The sequence below is a fragment of the Acomys russatus genome, chromosome 32 (genome assembly GCF_903995435.1).
Source record: "Acomys russatus chromosome 32, mAcoRus1.1, whole genome shotgun sequence".
Taxonomy (NCBI): Eukaryota; Metazoa; Chordata; class Mammalia; order Rodentia; family Muridae; genus Acomys; species Acomys russatus.
The window spans coordinates 34,701,826-34,719,462 of NC_067168.1; the positions used below are offsets into that span (position 1 = coordinate 34,701,826).

General features: G+C 46.6%; 1 protein-coding gene across 1 annotated transcript; it reads right to left on the reverse strand.

Annotated features, from left to right (window-relative positions):
• Positions 1 to 626: 626 nt before the first annotated feature.
• Positions 627 to 16,075, reverse strand: Dag1 (dystroglycan 1). Its single transcript, XM_051140809.1, has 2 exons — positions 15,652 to 16,075; positions 627 to 4,464 (listed from the first exon to the last, which is right to left on the reverse strand). The coding sequence occupies exons 1-2, from the start codon at positions 15,934 to 15,936 to the stop codon at positions 2,065 to 2,067; spliced, it is 2,685 nt and encodes an 894-aa protein (XP_050996766.1). The 5' UTR covers positions 15,937 to 16,075; the 3' UTR covers positions 627 to 2,064.
• Between the last annotated feature and the right edge of the window lie 1,562 nt (positions 16,076 to 17,637).

Sequence of the window (17,637 nt, forward strand, 5' to 3'; positions counted from 1 at the left end):
CAAAGCCCTCACCTGGAATACTGGGATTTACTTACTTACTTATTTTTGATGAAGTCACCAGAAATAATTTCATCAGGTCAGATCCCTGCTCCTGACTCTGGGACATCAGAGAAACTCCAGCTTGGACCAGAGCTTAGAGGCACAAGGCCCAGTCATTAGCCATCCATGAAGCATTCATCTACAGACTCCCCCATGGGGCACTGCTCACTGTTAAGAACCCTGCTGGGGGCTACGCAGGAAGGAGAACATAGGAGGAACCACCCTTGGGAAACAGCACATCCTTCCTACTGGCTTTCCCTTCCTGAGACAGCACACCCTCTGCTAAACAGTCTATATGGCTTAGAAGTTACTGCTCCGTGTGCAAAGGGAGCCTGGGTCCACCCACCCACCCTCGCTCAGGGAAGGGACACGTTATTGCAAAAGGCATTCCTCCCTAAAGGTACCCGGAGTAACTCAGACATCAAGAAAAGGCATGCTCAAAATGGTTTCTTCCTAAGGAGGAGAATCAAAGCGGAGTGGGTGCCCCTGAGTCATGGGACAGAGATGCAGACAGATAGACGATGTTCTGCTAAAAAAGGCAAAGGAAGCCTCTATGTAATCCAGAATGTAACCCATTAGGAAAAGAAGGGAGTGGGGGGTGGGGTCAAAATGAGCAAAGCCATCAGTTCCATGGAGTCAACACTAGGAGCTTGTACAAACTGCTGTTAAGCATCACCATTTTTAAATCTTTTTTTTTTTAATAAAACAATTTGAGGCTGTATAAAAATTTTAGTAAAAAATTAGCTTTGAGAGCCCACAGATTTTTACTATGAACTATTGCTGGCACTCCTCCCCAGCCACCAGACCTTTTCCAGTTGTTCAGGCCCAAGGCCCAGGACTGGAGCGCCAGAGAAGAGGGGATGGGGTGCATGGGGTGGGGCTGTGGACTGTTGGGACAAAGTGGCCAAGGTCAAGTGAGGAAAGAGCATCACATGACATTAAAAATATTGCATCTTCACCAAAATGTCCCCCACTGAGTGTTTCAAAGACCATGATAATCCTTTTAAGAGGGAAGAAAAAAGAAAACCAAAACCAAACAAAAACCCACAGAGAAGGGGAGAAAGGTTGATGTGGTCGAGTCCCTCGACCTTCCCAGGTGCCCTACGAGCAGCTGGCCCACCTTGGAGCACCTAGGTTGGGGGCCACAGCCACCAATGCCTTTTGGAGTCCCTTTCCCACGGAAATGAAGACCCCCACGGTGGTAGGCCACTAGCGTGCATGGGGTAGAGGTCAGGATGTCCATGGCCCAAGAGGCCCCTCCAGCTTCCAGCCCCGGGCAACAGAGGGAGAGCAAACCCAGCACCAGGGCCCTGGCACCCGAGCCAGGACCAGGAGGCCCTCGGTCAGGCTCCGGGATATCAGAGCAACCAAGTTGACAAAGTGTGAAAAAATAGGATTCCTTTGATAAAAAATACTGTCCCTTGGTCTTCTCTACATTTGAAACACCCTGGGAGCTTATTTTTAGCAAAGCAATTCCCCATACCCACCCAAAAATTATACGTACAAGTTTAGGTAAACAGCAGATTAAATGTAAAAACTTAACCTTAACTTCTGAAAGTCCTTTGAATTTAATCTTTAGCTACTGTTTTCCATGTTACATCCTGCAGCTAGACACACGTGAATAGAAAAAACAGTACAGTTAGTGTTAAAGGCAAAATGCAGAGAGCTGGGGCCACCCAGCGCTGCCTGTGAGTTCATTCACGGTTCCTCGCTCCCTCCTGCTACCTCTACTCAAACAGTGCTTTCAGAGCCAGCCATCAAAAACGCAGCGAAGACTTTTCTATGAACAAACAAAAAGCTGTTAGGCAAAAAATAAAAATAAAAAAGTCCCCCAAAGTCTCTCCAGCAGCTTTGGGGTTTGGGAGGACCAGAGGCGGGCTTGTCCAGGCCCTGTGTGTCAGTGTGTGCTAAGTCAGGTGTTGGCTACCGGTGGGCAACGGTCTGTGGGCCACCGGTCTCTACAGACAACACCAAGTTGTCTCCAGGCCCCTGCCCTACCCCTGCCTCCACCCAGGCGCTTGTGGGTTAAGGGGGGACATACGGAGGGGGTGATCGGTATGGGGTCATGTTCTTGGGACGGGAGCCCTTGCCCTCCATGGGAGCTGTGAAGGGTGGGGGTGGCTGGTAGGGAGGTGCGTTAGGATCCTCATCCCGCAGGGGCGTGTACTCTCCCACAGTGTCCTGGTTCAGAGGAGTGGTCTCGGGCACGCTCTGGTTGGGGTACTCAGGAGGCGGGAGGGGCGCCTTCTCTTCCTGTAAGATGAGTGGCATGCTGGAAGAGGGCGGGGGCTTGGAGTCATCCAGCTCATCCGCAAAGATGATAGGCACCCCCTTCTTGATAAACGTGGCCTGGTCCTCCAGGGTCAGCTTGCCCTTCCGCTTCTTGCGGTAGCAGATCATAGCAATGATTCCAGCGATGAGCAGGATGGCTGCAACCACAACAGCTGGAATGACTGTGTGCAGGTAAACATCATCCTCACTGCTCTTCTCAGGGTCCCTGTCTGGAACCTCTGTGGCTGGTGCTGCTGAGGTTCCAGGAGAAGGTGGTGCCACAGGGATAAACTGTAGGTTCCGACAACTGCCAGAGCCCGTCACAGCAATACTCATCGCCTTAAAGTCAGGCTCCAGGGCATTGGAGAAAGCGGGCCGAGGCTTCCCATTTTCATCAGCAATTCTTCGGCTCAGCCCTGTGATCTGCTCCTTGGGGCAGGGCTCCAGGGGCAGTGTGTTGTTGGTCCATTCCACCACAATGGAGCCACGGGTGATGTTCTGAAGGGTGATGGTGCTACAGTTTCGATCCCCAAAGGCAAAAGCTAGCTTCTTTACCAAAGTAATCTTCTTGTGAATGTCATTCACCACTGGTGCTGGGTCGCCTGCCAACTTGGCCTTGAACCGTGCAGGAGCCTTGTCCCCTTGTGGGCGCTTGTGAACATGGATCTCGAAGGCGTCCACAGCAGAAAGGCCTCCTTTGTCTGTAGCGTGCATGAAGTACTCGTGTTTTCCTACATGGCTGCTGTCAGGCAGGCCATACATGAGCTGGCTGTTGCTGTTAAACTGAACCCAAGATTTCTCACCTACCAGCTGCTGCTCTCGTAGCTTCAGGGTGAGCTTGAGCTTGTCAGTAGTGGTGTCCTCATTGTCATAGAAGGTGTCAGATGGAATCTTTACCTCAAAGTAGGTGCCCACCCAGGCATCTACCCTGTCAATATGGTTCTTGAGCTCTGGCCGCTGGTTAGGCTCTCCCCCACGGGGCACTCCACTGGTGGTAGTACGGATGCGAGTAGGTGGGGAAGCTGTCTCCAATCTGGTGATGGGTGCTTTGGTGGTGACTCGGGGCACTGGTCGAGGTGTCCGTGGTTTTTTGGTTGGCCTTCGAGTTGTTGTTGAGGAATCAGTTGAAGGCGTTGCTGGTTTTGGCGTGGATACTCGTGGCTTCTTGGTGGTGGTTGTTGGAGGAGTAACAACTGCTGTGGGCTCTACATAGCCAGGAATGGTCAGTGTTGGGCGAATCTGGCCAGGAACAGTAGTGCCAGCTTCTGACACCCGAGTAGGCTGGATAGGGCCTAGGGTTGGAGTCTGAATAATGGCACCTCGAGTCCGAATGGTGACTGTGGGCTTCCCAGGGACAGGATCCCTGACAGGAGGAGCCATGGTCTCTGTTGGAGGTGCAATGGCTGGAGATGTGGGGGTAGGCACTATCCTAGATGGTGGCTCCTGGATGGCCGTGGTTGGGGGTCCAATGGCAGTAACAGGTGTAGGTGTGGCATGGATCTGCCTCCGGATTCGTTTGGGGAGAGTGGGCTTCTTATTGGCAATGTGCCAACCCACCACGGGATAACCAAGCTGGGCAGACATAGCGCCCTCCCTGGCGGGGGCTTCCACAGCACGAATGTCAGGCACACTGTTGTGGTTCAGGGAGCAGCCTAGCTTCCAGGACAGCAGGGCCCCATTCTCTACCACTTTCTTGGCGTTCCCCGGGCCGGCCATGAAGGCTGACATGTCGAAGAGTCTGTTGTTCATTACAGGCACCAACTTCATGCTGTGCAGCTCCACCCCTGAGAAGCTCTGCATCCTGTTCAGGAGGTCAATCCTTTGCTTTGGGGTCATCTTGGTGAGGTCAGCATCCAGAATCACTGTAAGGACAGTCACTGGTTCATCAGCAGCACAGGCAGACGACACTATCTCTCCAGGATCTGATGGGGCTGCCCGTACAGTCTGTGGCTCATTATGGTCTTCAGGGTAGACCTCAATGGAGAATACACTGGAAGTCTGGGGGACATGGCTCCCATTAGCTCCCAGGCGTGCTGCGCTCACTGAGATGTAATGTACACCTTTATCAGTGTCAAGAGGGAGGCCTTCTAAAATGTGACTGTGTGGGTCCCAGTGTAGCCAAGATGGCAAGGCCTCCTTTCCTGCTGCAGACACCTAAAAGAAACATATATGTGAGTTATAAATGCTGTATCATCATTGTACAGCCATAATAAACCAGCGTGGTCTAATCTGAGTTATGTGACAGGCTAAAGGGATAATTCAGAATTCCTGCTGGAAAATCAAACTCAACACCTCCAGGAAGAGCAACAGTGCCCTGTCAGATGACATGGAAGATGGGTACCAGATGGGCTATGCACTGGGGGCAGGCACATTAACACATACAAACACTTTTGGATGTCACGGACCTATAGGATGTATGGACTTTGACTGGGAATTATAGTGCATAGTTGTAATCCCAGAACTCAGGAGGCTGAGGAAAGGAGGAATGAGTTGAAGGCCAGTCCAGGGTAGAGTTTGAGGCCCTGTCTCTAAAGACAAACAAGGCCAGAGAGGTGACTCAGCAGTTAAGAGGGCAGACTGCTCTTCCAAAGGCCTGGGATTTTGTTCCTAGCACCCACACTGAGCAGCTGTAACTGCAGCTTCTGGGGGTCCTAATCTCCTCTAGCAACTGCACACATGTGGTGCACATAAACTCACGCAGGCAAACACATTGATACATAAATTAAAAAAAAAAATCTTAGAAAGTTAAAACATCTAAGTGAAGAAACAAAGACTGCCAGAAGGTGATGGCACACAGCTTTAATCCCAGCACTCAGGAGGCAGAGGCAGGTGGATCTCTGTGAGTTCAATGCCAGCCTGTTCTACAGAGTGAGTCCAGGACAGCCAAGGCTACACAGAGAAACCCTGTCTCAAAAGGCAGAAGAAAGAAAGAAAGAAAGAAAGAAAGAAAGAAAGAAAGAAAGAAAGAAAGAAAGAAAGAAAGAAAGAAAACAGATTCTTGTAGACTTCAGGTTACATGCCCTACCACCAACTTGCCCGATCGGAACAGCACGTTCCAACCTGAACCACCCTCTCCAATCCCTCTGCCATTCTTCAGAAACACGCCTCTGCACAGACACACGCCTCTGCACAGACACACGCCTCTGCACAGGGTGGATGCCCAGCGTTAAGTATGTGAGAGGGAGAGAGGGGAGACAAATCGAGTCCAGGACAGCCAAGAAAATACAAAGAAAGCCTGTCTCAAAAAACTTTTTAGAAAGGTTTTGAAGTCAATCAGGTATGAGAAAGAAACATAAAATTCCTGCTTCTGCCCTTGACACAGAAGATACCTAAGCCACTCAATTCTCTATTATCCCCAAAAGAACTGTTCTGACTTCTTTCAGTGTGCAATCCTTTTCCACAGTGACATAAATGGAAATACTCAGAGCACCCAAAGGAATTTCAACACAGAAACTTTTATCAGCTGACAAGAGAGAAGCTAATACTTGCTTCTTGCCCAGGACCATCTTTGGCTCCTCTCACGTTTGTGAAACACATACTCCTATTCCTGTCACAAGAAAGGGCCCATGATCCTGCTCAAGTCCAGACACACAATGGCCAACAGAGGGCATATCTTCAACACCAGCTCAGGGACTGTCCTTAATTTAAGGTCACAGCTTAGCACAAGCCCTATGGCAAAGGAGTTAAAGCCATGCCTGATGGGCGCCCAGTGGCTGCCTAGGTCTCCTTCCTTCCAAAAGCCAGGAACTTGAGTGTTTGGAGGGCACTCCAGTTCAAATCTAAGATCTGTACCTAAGACACTTTAGACCAGAGATTTAAAAAAAAAAAAAAAAAAAATTATTTATTTACTTATTTACACAGTATTCTGCCCACATGTGTGACTGCAGGCCAGAACAGGACACCAGATCTCATTATAGATGGTTGTGAGTCACCATGTGGTTGCTGGGAATTGAACGAGGGACCTTTGGAAGAAGAGACAGTGCTCTTAACCTCTGAGCCATCTCTCCAGACCCCTAGACCAGAGATTTTTAAATGCGAGATTTAAAATTCTGATCCCCAGTCAGGTGTGATGATGCAAGCTTTTAATGCCAGCACTCAAGGCATGTGTATCTCCCAGTCTACAAAGTAAGTTCCAGGACAACCAAAGCTACACAGGGACACTTTTTTTTTTCTGCTTCAAAACTCTGTCTTGAAGCAAAACAAAACAAAAATATCCCAATTCAGTCTACACTGTGTAATGACTAATAAGCTCAGAACTGCCTCAAGATCCGTTATGTACACCTTCCTCCATAACAGAACTCGGAAGATGAACATTTGCAGCTTGACAGGGGTGTGGTAGAGAAGTATCCATACACACTAAGTACCAGGAAGCACAACCAAAGGCTCTTCCTCTCAGCCAGTGCCCTTTAAGACATGGAGAAAGAGCAAATGAGTAGGAGTTTCCATTACTTATTCTTCATCAAAAAGGTTTCATTCACAGTCTGAACAAGTCAGTCAAATATAGCAAAAAGGACAAAACTCAAGAATCAGACTCTTGCTAGGGCTGAATTAATTTTAATGAGCTTCTGATTCCAAAAACACGTGAGTGCTATGATTCAGGGCCGGCAAGACACATGCATGCAGGAGCTGAAGGGAAGCAGACCCAGACACACGAACACTTTCACTGCTCACAGTGGCTTGCAAAAACAATTCCCGCACATTACAAACCTTCTGGTGGGTGCATTAGGTCTACGGCACCATCTTCCAACAAGTAACTCTGTGCACATCCAGTCCTGGGGTATAATCTGGGCCTTTCCCTGTGTTCCCTTACAGATATGCCAGGTCCCTTTTTTCCCCTGGTCCCTATCAAAGCCTATGCCACCTCCTTAAGTGTCTACAACCTTCCCTCAGACCTTGTCACTGGCCCTTAACCTTCAGCTCTCTCTCCTTAAGCCACTCCAACCTACAAGGTTGGCTGCAAGGAGTCACAGAAAACATACTGAACTCTCCCAGATGAGGTGGGCATAATCCTTTGTTTTCTTTGTTCAGGGAGGCAGAAAACAGTCCCTATGTCTGTACCATGGACTATAACAATGAGCCAAATCTATGCTGTGGCCTTCTGCAAATAATAAGCATGGCAGTCACAAGGCAGCGTAACATACAGGGAGATAACACAGGTCTAGGTTGAAGCCAGAGGGTCAGATATTTGAAGTGATAAACCATGCTAGAAGAAAGTGTAAAAGGCTGCCCCTCCGTCAAGTAAAAAAGCCACAACTACATGGAACAATCACTCACCCACTTCTAGATAGATGGATGTTCCTCTCACAAAGACCAGAAACATGGGACCACACTCTAGCCAAGCCTGTGCCCCTCTGAGCTGGGCTATGAAGTACTTTATCTGATGTTACTATTTTCCCCTAAAAACTAATCCTTGGAGCTGAAGAAATGGTTAAGAGTGCTTGCTGTTTTTACAGAAGACCCATGTCAAGCGGTTCACAACCGTCTGTAACTCTAGTCTCTGGGGGTCTGATGTCCTCTTCTGGTCTCTGCAGGGGTGTGCGCACGTGTGAGGCACATACTCAAGCATGAACACGTACACAGAAAAAAACCAGATCTTTAAAAGAATGTAATCATAATCTCCCCCAAAGAGCAGCCAAACATAGTTATAGCCACCACTCAAAACATTGCCAGAATTCCTCCTTCTACCCTAAGCCCTGACATCTATTCCTATTTTATCATTTTATCTTGCAGCTCTTGTCAGTAATTTTCTTTTAAACACAGAAGCCTGTATTTTCAATAAGTATTTGAGTTGATAAGTCTGGACAAATACCGTCCTGACAGCCCACTCCCAAGGATGCTTTCCTCTGCCAACCCACATTTCCCGGTGTGCCATGTTCACAAGGGGTTCATTCAGAACCAGGGAACACCCACTCGAAGCAGGAAGAAACAGCAGTTCATCTCACGCAGGCTGCATTACCACAAAGCTCTCAAGCACCCCCCACCAAAAAAAAAAAAAGCTCCTTTCATGAACTTCTCTTCCTGACCAAGAGAGTACCCATTGTTCTGAGGGGAACAATTAGGTAGCCCATGCCAGCAGCTGAGAATACAGGCTCAGCAAGGGCTGCTCCCAGCCTGCCGACATCTTGGGCTGAGAAGAGTCCGCATTGTCTGCAAGCAAGGAGGCTGAAGAAAAGCAAGGATGAAAAGCCACCCACCTAGGATGTACCAAAATGAGGTATCTGAAAGGGCGCTACAGTCACAGCCCGTCTTTCAGGTAATATAAAGGTATTTCTTATCTACTACTCTTTTTGTTTTGTTTTTCTAGACAGCCTCCTGGCTCTGCAGCTACCATACCACACCATCTCCTCCCCTAAAGAGGAGGTTGCTGCTGGTTATGCAGGACTACCCATGCTGCATGCTGGGCCCACAGAGGGCCATGACAGCCCAACACTTGTGCCAACACCCAGAGGCTTTGAGAATTCAAACCAGGTCTGAGGCGAGAAGGAATCTTTACTCCCTCTGCTGGCTCATAAATATCTGAAGGTCTACTAGGTAACAGGAAGCAACATACAAAATAGCAAAAAGCGAGAATTTCAAGCATGTATTTATTACTGAGAATTTGTTTGTTTTGTTGTTTATACACAGGTCTCACTCCATAGCCCAGGCTGGCCTTAAACCATCTCAGCCTCCCAGAGTGCTGGGATTATAGGAAAGCACTATGCTGAGTGTCCAGGACAGACGAATAAGAAGGTAGCAGGGCTTGTGGGAGACTGCTTTCACCAGATGGAGAACAAGGCTCTAAAACAGCTCAAAGGATGTTCAGGTTGACCTGAAAGGGGTGACAGTACCAAAAAAGAGGGGAGAGGGAAAGGAGGAGGTAGGCAAAGGCCTGCAGTAGGCCCTCAGATAGGAGCTACCCGAACAGGAAGGGGCAGACAAAGCTAGGATACGATACAAAGAGTCAAGCAGATTCAGAGAGGTTTAATGCCTCTTTCTTTGTATGACAAAGACTGTGAGTCAAGAACACAGGTAAGGACTGAGACGAAAGGAGCAAGTGAGGGCCTGCATAAGGGCAGTGGGTACCAGGTGTCTCAGGCATGGTTGAGGTTATCCCAAACAAGCATCTTTGGCAAAGTAAGCTAAAATTACTCCTTTTGTTGTTGTTTGTGTTGGGGCATGGTCCAATGCCTTGTATTTGGGGCCAAGTCTGTATGCTGCCTTTTAAGAGCAGACACTCATGCACCTCAAAATGATATTTGTAACACTGCCTAAGAAATTATTCCTGATTGGTTGATTAAAAGGTCTAAACCAGCCGGGCATGGTGGCACACACCTTTAATCCCAGCACTCAGGAGGCAGAGGCAGGCGGATCGCTGTGAGTTCGAGGCCAGACTAGTCTATAGAGTGAGTCCAGGACAGCCAAGGCTACACAGAGAAACAGTGTGTGTGTGTGTGTGTGTGTGTGTGTGTCGGTGTGGGGGGAGGGGGGGTCCTAAACCTGGTCAGGTCAGAATGGGGTAGGAGCTCTGAGGAGAGAAGGCTCCTGGGAGGAAGCAGCAGACACTTACTGGAGGAGGGAGGAGAAGGAAGAGGATGGCTATGGGATAGGAAAAAGCCATGTAGGCCATGAGGAGGAACTCTGCAGTACCACATGGAAAGAAATGGCCCAGAAGAACAACATTACCAAGTATTTTGGGATTATGGATGGGGGGTAGCCTAGTAGTGTAATGGAAGTTTTGGGTTCTGTGTAAACTCAGTTGTGTTATGTAAATACATTTTTGTTCTAATCTCAAGTGTGGGATTTTAGTTTACTTATCCATACCTGTTAATTGTCTTATGAGGGGCGTGGCTTTTTTGCCAGCTGATAAGGCACAGACAGGGTGTGGTCTAAGCCTCTGAGGATATAAAAAAGAGACAGAGAGAGTTTGGTGTGGTTTGAGGTGTTGACGTGTTGCATGTAGCAGTTTGAAGAGACCGGAGACGGATGGTGTGGCAGTTTGCAGCAGACGGACTGAGAGAAACACTTCAGGGCTCTGTGGCTTGGAGGAGACTGCTCTGGCTACATCTACCGTTGATGGAGACAGGTATAGCCCAAACCCAAATGACCCTAAACAGCTGGGAGAAGTAAAGAGGCCCCCTATCCCCACTAACCTGCTCTCTTCTATGTACGGTTGGGAGGTTGGAAGGGAGGTTGAAGCTTAACACCCTTAATAAAGTTTAAAAGAGAGCTACACAGTAGAAATTATTTAGAAACAGGTGGCATGGAACAGAGGATGGGAGATAATGGAAGGTAGCTTAGGAATTAGTATCTGCCATGCCCCAGGTAAAATAAGGCTGCTCTAAAATATATCGGGTGTTTATGTCTTTATTGATTGTGAAAGTGGTGCCATGTGGTCGTGGTGCATGCCTTTAATCCCAGCACTTGGGAGGCAGAGGCAGGTGGATCTCCATGAGTTCGAGGCCAGCCTGGGCTACAGAGGGAGTTCCAGGACAGGCAGAGCTGTTATACAGAGAAACCCTGTCTCGGGGTGGGGGGTGGGGTGGGGGGTGTTAGATAACACTGCTGTAATAATTATAAGCCTAAAAATAAATTATTAGGCCATACTTTTAAATTAACAGCAATAATTTGTTTAAGATAGTCTCATGTATTCAACCTGGCCTCAAATTTACTGTTGGCCAAGGATGACCTTGAACTCCTAATCTTCCTGCATACACCTCTCAAGGACTGGGATTATAAACATGTGCCAACATATTTGATCTAAAATGGTTCTTATGTCAGACAGAAATAGTGATACACCACTTTCATGGGTAGATGCAAGCAAATCTTTATGAGTTTGAGGCTAGCCTGGTCTACATAGTGAGATTTTTGTTTCAACAAAAGAAAAATGACCTTATAGCAAACAATAATAGTGTATAGCCACTAAAAATTACATTCATATTGAGTATTAAAAACCAGGGTAGAAAACTCAAGCTACATAAGAGAAAAGGTTAAAAATATAACTGGGGTGAGAGAGATGGCTCAGGGGTTAAAGATGCTAGCTAGTATTGCCACTAAGACACTAAGACTGATGGCCTGAGTTTGATCCCCAGGACCCACATGGAAGGAGAAAACGAACTCTAATAACTCTAATTTTCACCTAAGATCCATGGCATGCTCCCAACACACACACACACACACACACACACACACACAGATGATAGGTAAGATAGATAGATAGATAGATAGATAGATAGATAGATAGATAGATAGATAAGACAGACAGACAGACAAATGTAACTTAAAAGTAAGGGCTGAGCCGGCTGTGGTGGTGCACACCTTTAATCCCAGCACTCGGGAGGCAGAGGCAGGTGGATCTCTGTGAGTTCGAGGACAGCCAAGGATACACAGAGAAACCCTCTCTAGAAAACCAGGAAAAAAACAAACAAACAAAAAAGTGAGGGCTGGAGAGATGACTTATTGGAGAACCAACTTAAACCAGGACAACCCTATGCAAGTAACTATCATAAGGAATCCATTGCCAGTCGTTGGTTCACACCTTTAACGTGGGAGGCAGAGGCAGACACATAAGAATTACAGTGATTTATTGATGAGGTGCGCACACCTGTAATCCCAGTGCTCCTGGGAGGCAGAGGCAGGTGGATCTCTGTGAGTTCCAGGATAGCCAAGTCTACAAAGTGAGTCCAGGACAGCATGGCTACACAGAGAAACCGTGTCTTGAAAAAAAAAACAAAACAAACAAAAATTACAGTGATTCAAATTTTAAAGCCACTTGCAAAAGGCAGGATGAAATTCAAAGTGAATGTCCTTTGTAGTCTAAAAATAAATACACTTAAACCTTGAATTTATATATAGAGAGAGACCAGCACAGAGAGGGGGAGCAGTTTAAACCTTGAATTTATATATAGAGAGAGACCAGCACAGAGAGGGGGAGCAGTTTAAACCTTGAATTTATATATAGAGAGAGACCAGCACAGAGAGGGGGAGCAGTTTAACCCTTGAATTTATATATAGAGATCAGCACAGAGAGGGGGAGCAGTTTAAACCTTGAATTTATATATAGAGAGAGACCAGCACAGAGAGGGGGAGCAATTTAAACCTTAAATTTATATATAGAGAGAGACCAGCACCGAGAGGGGGAGCAGTTTAACCCTTGAATTTATATATAGAGACCAGCACAGAGAGGGGGAGCAGTTTAAACCTTGAATTTATATATAGAGAGAGACCAGCACAGAGAGGGGGAGCAATTTAAACCTTAAATTTATATATAGAGAGAGACCAGCACAGAGAGGGGGAGCAGTTTAACCCTTGAATTTATATATAGAGATCAGCACAGAGAGGGGGAGCAGTTTTTGCTGAGACAGTTATGCAGAGAGATAACAAACTAGACACAGGTGAAGACAGAACAAACCAGAGAAGGAGCCAGAAGATTAGAACATATTGCCAAAGTTAGTATGAGGCCAGCAGAACAATGCAGTCAGAGGCTGAAAGAAGCCGGTTTGAATCAGTCAGCTTGGAGAAGAGTTTGAGCTGATTTGAATCAGCCAGCAAAAATTCAGAAAGAACTAGAAAGGGTAAGTTTATTCAGCAGTAAATTTCAGAGGCTGAAAACATTCTAGGCCTAGATTAGATTTCCGGGACTAGGCCTAGGTTAGCAGGAGGCCGTAAGCCCCAAAGCAATACTTAAATCAGGGAAATAAAAATTTATAGTTTATCGGTTAAGAGCACTTTATTCTTCCCAGCATATAGAAGGCAGAGGTAGATCTTTGTGAGTTCAAGGCCATCCTGGTCTACATAGTGAGGTCCACTCCAGCCAATGTTTCATAGTGAAACACTATCTCAAACAAAACAGCAACAACAAAAACCCAGAGTCTCACCAATATAACTGCCCAAATGTAAGCAGAACAAGGACAACACCAATGGACATCCCTAAAGTGGATGGAGAAAGTCCAGGAGGCCTCAACCCTACACAAAGCTGGGAGCAGGAGAGGCGGTCTTCTCTAGGGAAAAGCACACCAATTACTTTCCAGTGCCAAATGGTCAGCCCTGAAAGCATTCATAGAAGTAACATACAGACTGAGCAGGTTATATTTAGGAATATATATATATATGCATGTGATAACAATGAGTGAAAAAGAGGCCATGAATTTCAAGGAGAATAGAGAGGGGTATATGGGATGGCTGGAAGAAAAAAAGAAGTAACAGAGGAATATTGTAATTATTTTACAACTCAAAAAAGGAAAAAGGGGGGAGAGCACACTTCTTACAAGGACCCACGTTCAGTGCCCAGCACCCGTGCTGACTGTCTCACAACCATGTCTATCTCCAGCTCTTAGGGACCCAACACTCTTCTAACCTCTTCCAGCACCACACACAGTTGGCATTCAGTCACATAGAGACAGATGCAAAAATAATCTTGGGTCTATCTAAAATATCTTTATAAATGTGTAGTATTTCTACCTCTTAATAAGCATGGAAAATGGTAGAAATCACAAAACATTTTCTTTCTCCCCCACAATCTTTGCAAGCCTATGGATTTCTAAAAAATCTGGTTTCATATCTAGCCGCTTTATTTCGTGTGTACGAGTGATTTGCTGGCATGTATGTCTGTGCACCTCATACGTTCCTCAGAGGTCAGAAGAGGTCCATCATTGACTGGAGAGGCAGGAGGATCATAGTCCAGAAGACTTTGTCTCAGAATAAGTAAGTAAATACGTTTTCAAGCTTATTTTTACAAGTAAAGGAAAAAAAAAAAAAAAAAAAACAAAGCTCCAAGAATAAAGTCCTGCCTTGCCTTTCCAATTCTCAATCCACACAGTCCCGGTTCTGTTTGTTTGTTTGTTTGTTTGTTTATGACAGACTGTCCTGGACTCACTCTGTAGACCAGGCTGGCCTCAAACTCAGAGATCTACCTGCCTCTGCCTCCTGAGCTGGGATTAAAGGCATGTGCCACCATGGCCCGGGCCAGCCCTAGCTCTTAAGAGTGGGTAAATTCCCATACTGCTATCCAGTGCTAAGGAATCAAAACTAGATAGTCTAGTGTCCTGGACAAGTGTTCACTGAACTACACCCTACCTTCTTTTGTTTTCCTACAGCTCATCAGTTACTAAACTGCCAGTTCTCTACAGATAAATATGCTCAGATAAAATCCTGTCTTTCCAGTGAAAGCTCTTTATGGCCCTGGTGAGTAGACTGTTACATGTCTCTGCCAGATTCTACAAATATCTAATTCATTTTATCAGTTCAAGATACTTCTGGTCAAAATTAATCCATGCAAAACATTCCAATAACCACTGGAACGAAGGCAACCAATGCACGGTTAGGACATTCAAACAAGCAATGTATCCTTACCTAATGATTAGTATCTGGCTTACTGGGGTAGAAAGAATTCTACAGGTGGAGGGAGGTGGGGAGGGGAGGGGTAAGGAGGAGTGAGGTGTTGCACACATCTTTAATCCCACCACTCAGGAGGCAGAGGCAAAAGAATCTCTGAGTTCAAGCCCAGCCTGGTCTACAGATGAGTTCCTGGACAGCCAGAGCTACATAGTGAGACCCTGTCTCAAAAAAAGACAAAAGAATAAGAAAAAAAACAAAGAAAACCAGAGTTCCATGGAATTGATTTACTACATGAGCTAGAGTCTTCAGAAGTAAGGCCAACCTAAAAACTGATTTTGACTTACAGAGAATGAAGTTCACAAGGAAAAGAGAGTACAGATGGTAAAACGGAGACCAAGTCCACCCAGATTAAAGAGAAAGAAAGAGACAGCTTCCTCTCCTCATGGTTAAGACTGGCACAGAATCTGTGGCCACCCAACCTACAAGCCTGGGTTTGTATGTCAGAAAGGACACACATACCAGGATTTTTAAGTTTCAACCAAGAGCTGCTGGGCTGGGGCTGGAGACTGCTCAGCAGTTAAGAACACTTGGTGCTCTTCCAGAGGACCTGGGTTTGATTCTAAGCACCCACATGGCAGCTCACAACCATCCATAACTCCAGTTCCAGGGACCTGAATATCCTCTTTTGACTTCAGTGGGCACAAGGCACATAGGTGGTGCACAAACATACACGCAGACAAAACACATACTTTTTTTCAAAAAAAGAAAACAGTACAGCTGGGCAGCTTTCCAAGCTGAAGCCTTCAACAAGTAATAGCTCCAGGTGGGAATGATGGCTGAATGGAGCCTAACTGCTGCCTCTGGTCTCTGTAGGCATTAGGAACACATGTGGCATTCATACATACATGTGAGTGATGGAGCCAGCCCGATCTCAATAAATAAGATACAACCAAAAAAGGAAAAGGCTAAAACTAAAATGGAAGATGGGAACTCTTCCTCATTCTTGTTTTTACATGAAGTCTCTCTCACCTTTATGATTTCTCCACTGGAGGCAATTACATCTGTTGGAATGCTCACTTGAAACGAGCGCCCAACAGTAGCTGTGCCATCAGGAATGCCAACCACGGCACGAGCAGTCTCATGGAAGTCTGAGAGCACTGAGTGCATGGATGCCTCGAGCTGGTTCTTCCAGTCGCTCACAGCCTCTGAGGGTTCACTGGGCCAGTGGGACTGAGCCACAGCCACAGACAGCAGGAAGAGAAAGGTCCGTCCCCAGAGGGGGTGCAGTAGCCAGGTGTCCACACACATCCTCATCCCAGGCTAGTGTCCGCTCAAGTCAGCAGTCGCAAAGGAAGAAGAAATGATGTGGTCCCAGGGTCGTGTCCTCACCCTCTGCACAGCTGTTCCATCCTAGAGCGCCTAGAGCCTGCAAGAGAAGAGCAGATTCAGACTATCAGTAATGCTGGGAACCTCAAGGCTGCACACTTTCCCGGTGTTCTGCAAGAGAAGAGCAGATTCAGACTATCAGTAATGCTGGGAACCTCAAGACTGCACACTTTCCCGGTGTTCTGCAAGAAGCTCTACCCTAATTCTCTTTCTTTCTTCCTTTCTTTCTTCTTGAGACAGGGTTTTTCTGTGTGGCCCTGGTTGTCCTGGACTCACTTTGTAGACCAGGCTGGCCTTGAACTCACAGAGAACCTCCTGCCTCTGCCTCCTGAGTGCTGGGATCCCAGGTGTGACCAACGGGAAGCCTCTTACCCCTGCACTCTTCAGCAGATTGCAGCTACTTAGCACTGGAAATTAAGTTTAAAGTAACATTGAATTTTGAAATTTTTTATAAAAACAAAATGTAAAACACCTCATTAATAATTTAAAGGGATACATACTGAAACCATAACATACTGAACCAAATACATTATTAAGGCAAAAAATTTCTTTTGTTGTTGTTTTGGTTTGTCGAGACAGTGTATCTCTGTAGCCCTGTCAGTCCTGGAACTCACTCTGTAGACCAGGCTGGCCTCGAACTCTGAGATCCACCTACCTCTACCTCCTCAACTGCTGGGATTAAAAGTGTGCGCCACCGCCTGCCCAGCAAGAAATACTAAATGATATTTGGTTCACATTATCTGACTGCTAAGCAGCACAGCCTAGGTTAAAAATGACACACTCACACATACCCAAACACACATGCAGGCATGGAGTTAGCAGCAGGTTTTACTCTTTGTCTTCAATGGGAAATAGCTCATGTCTGTGACCACCCTGAGCATCCACCAGGCCACATGAGGGAAATAGCTCATGTCTGTGACCACCCTGAGTATCCACCAGGCCACATGAGGGAAATAGCTCATGTCTGTGACCACCCTGAGCACCCACCAGGCCACATGAGGGAAATAGCTCATGTCTGTGACCACCCTGAGCACCCACCAGGCCACATGAGGGAAATAGCTCATGTCTGTGACCACCCTGAGCATCCACCAGGTCACATGAGGTATTGAAATAGCTCATGTCTGTGACCACCCTGAGCATCCACCAGGTCACATGAGGCATCATCTGTGTGGCTGCTAGCTCAGAAAAAATATGTCCCCAACTCCCTGAAGCCCATAATGTGAGGCGGATAACACTCAGTTTTCCATGCTCCACTACTAGGAGTGGAGGACAAGGAAGGCCAATTAGTCCTGTCCCCTGGTGGGGCTTGCCACAGGTATTCATAACAAGTCCTAAGAAGAACTCTTGGGGTTTGAGGAGTGGATAGTTGCTACATTTCTCTTTGTAGATATGTTAAGTGTTTATTTTTATTCTCTTAAACCCATTTTTTATCTTTTCTTGTAGAACTCACTATGCCTTTTATCTCAGGACTCAGGAGGCAGAGGCAGGTGGATCTCTGAGAGTTTGAGGCCAGCCAGGGGTACATAGTGAGACTACGTCTCAAAAACTTAAAGAAAAATGAACTTGTATTTGTTACATGGTTACATTTATCTCTATAAATACAGGTGCCCATTTTCCTCCTTAAAGCAT

Bases quoted from the DNA above. Each gene is read 5' to 3' on its own strand.
- Dag1 (XM_051140809.1), bottom strand. From the start codon at position 15,936: ATGAGGATGTGTGTGGACACCTGGCTACTGCACCCCCTCTGGGGACGG. The intron at 4,465-15,651 runs GTGAGAGAGACT...TGTTTCTTTTAG, and splicing joins CCAGTGGAGAAATCATAAAG to GTGTCTGCAGCAGGAAAGGA.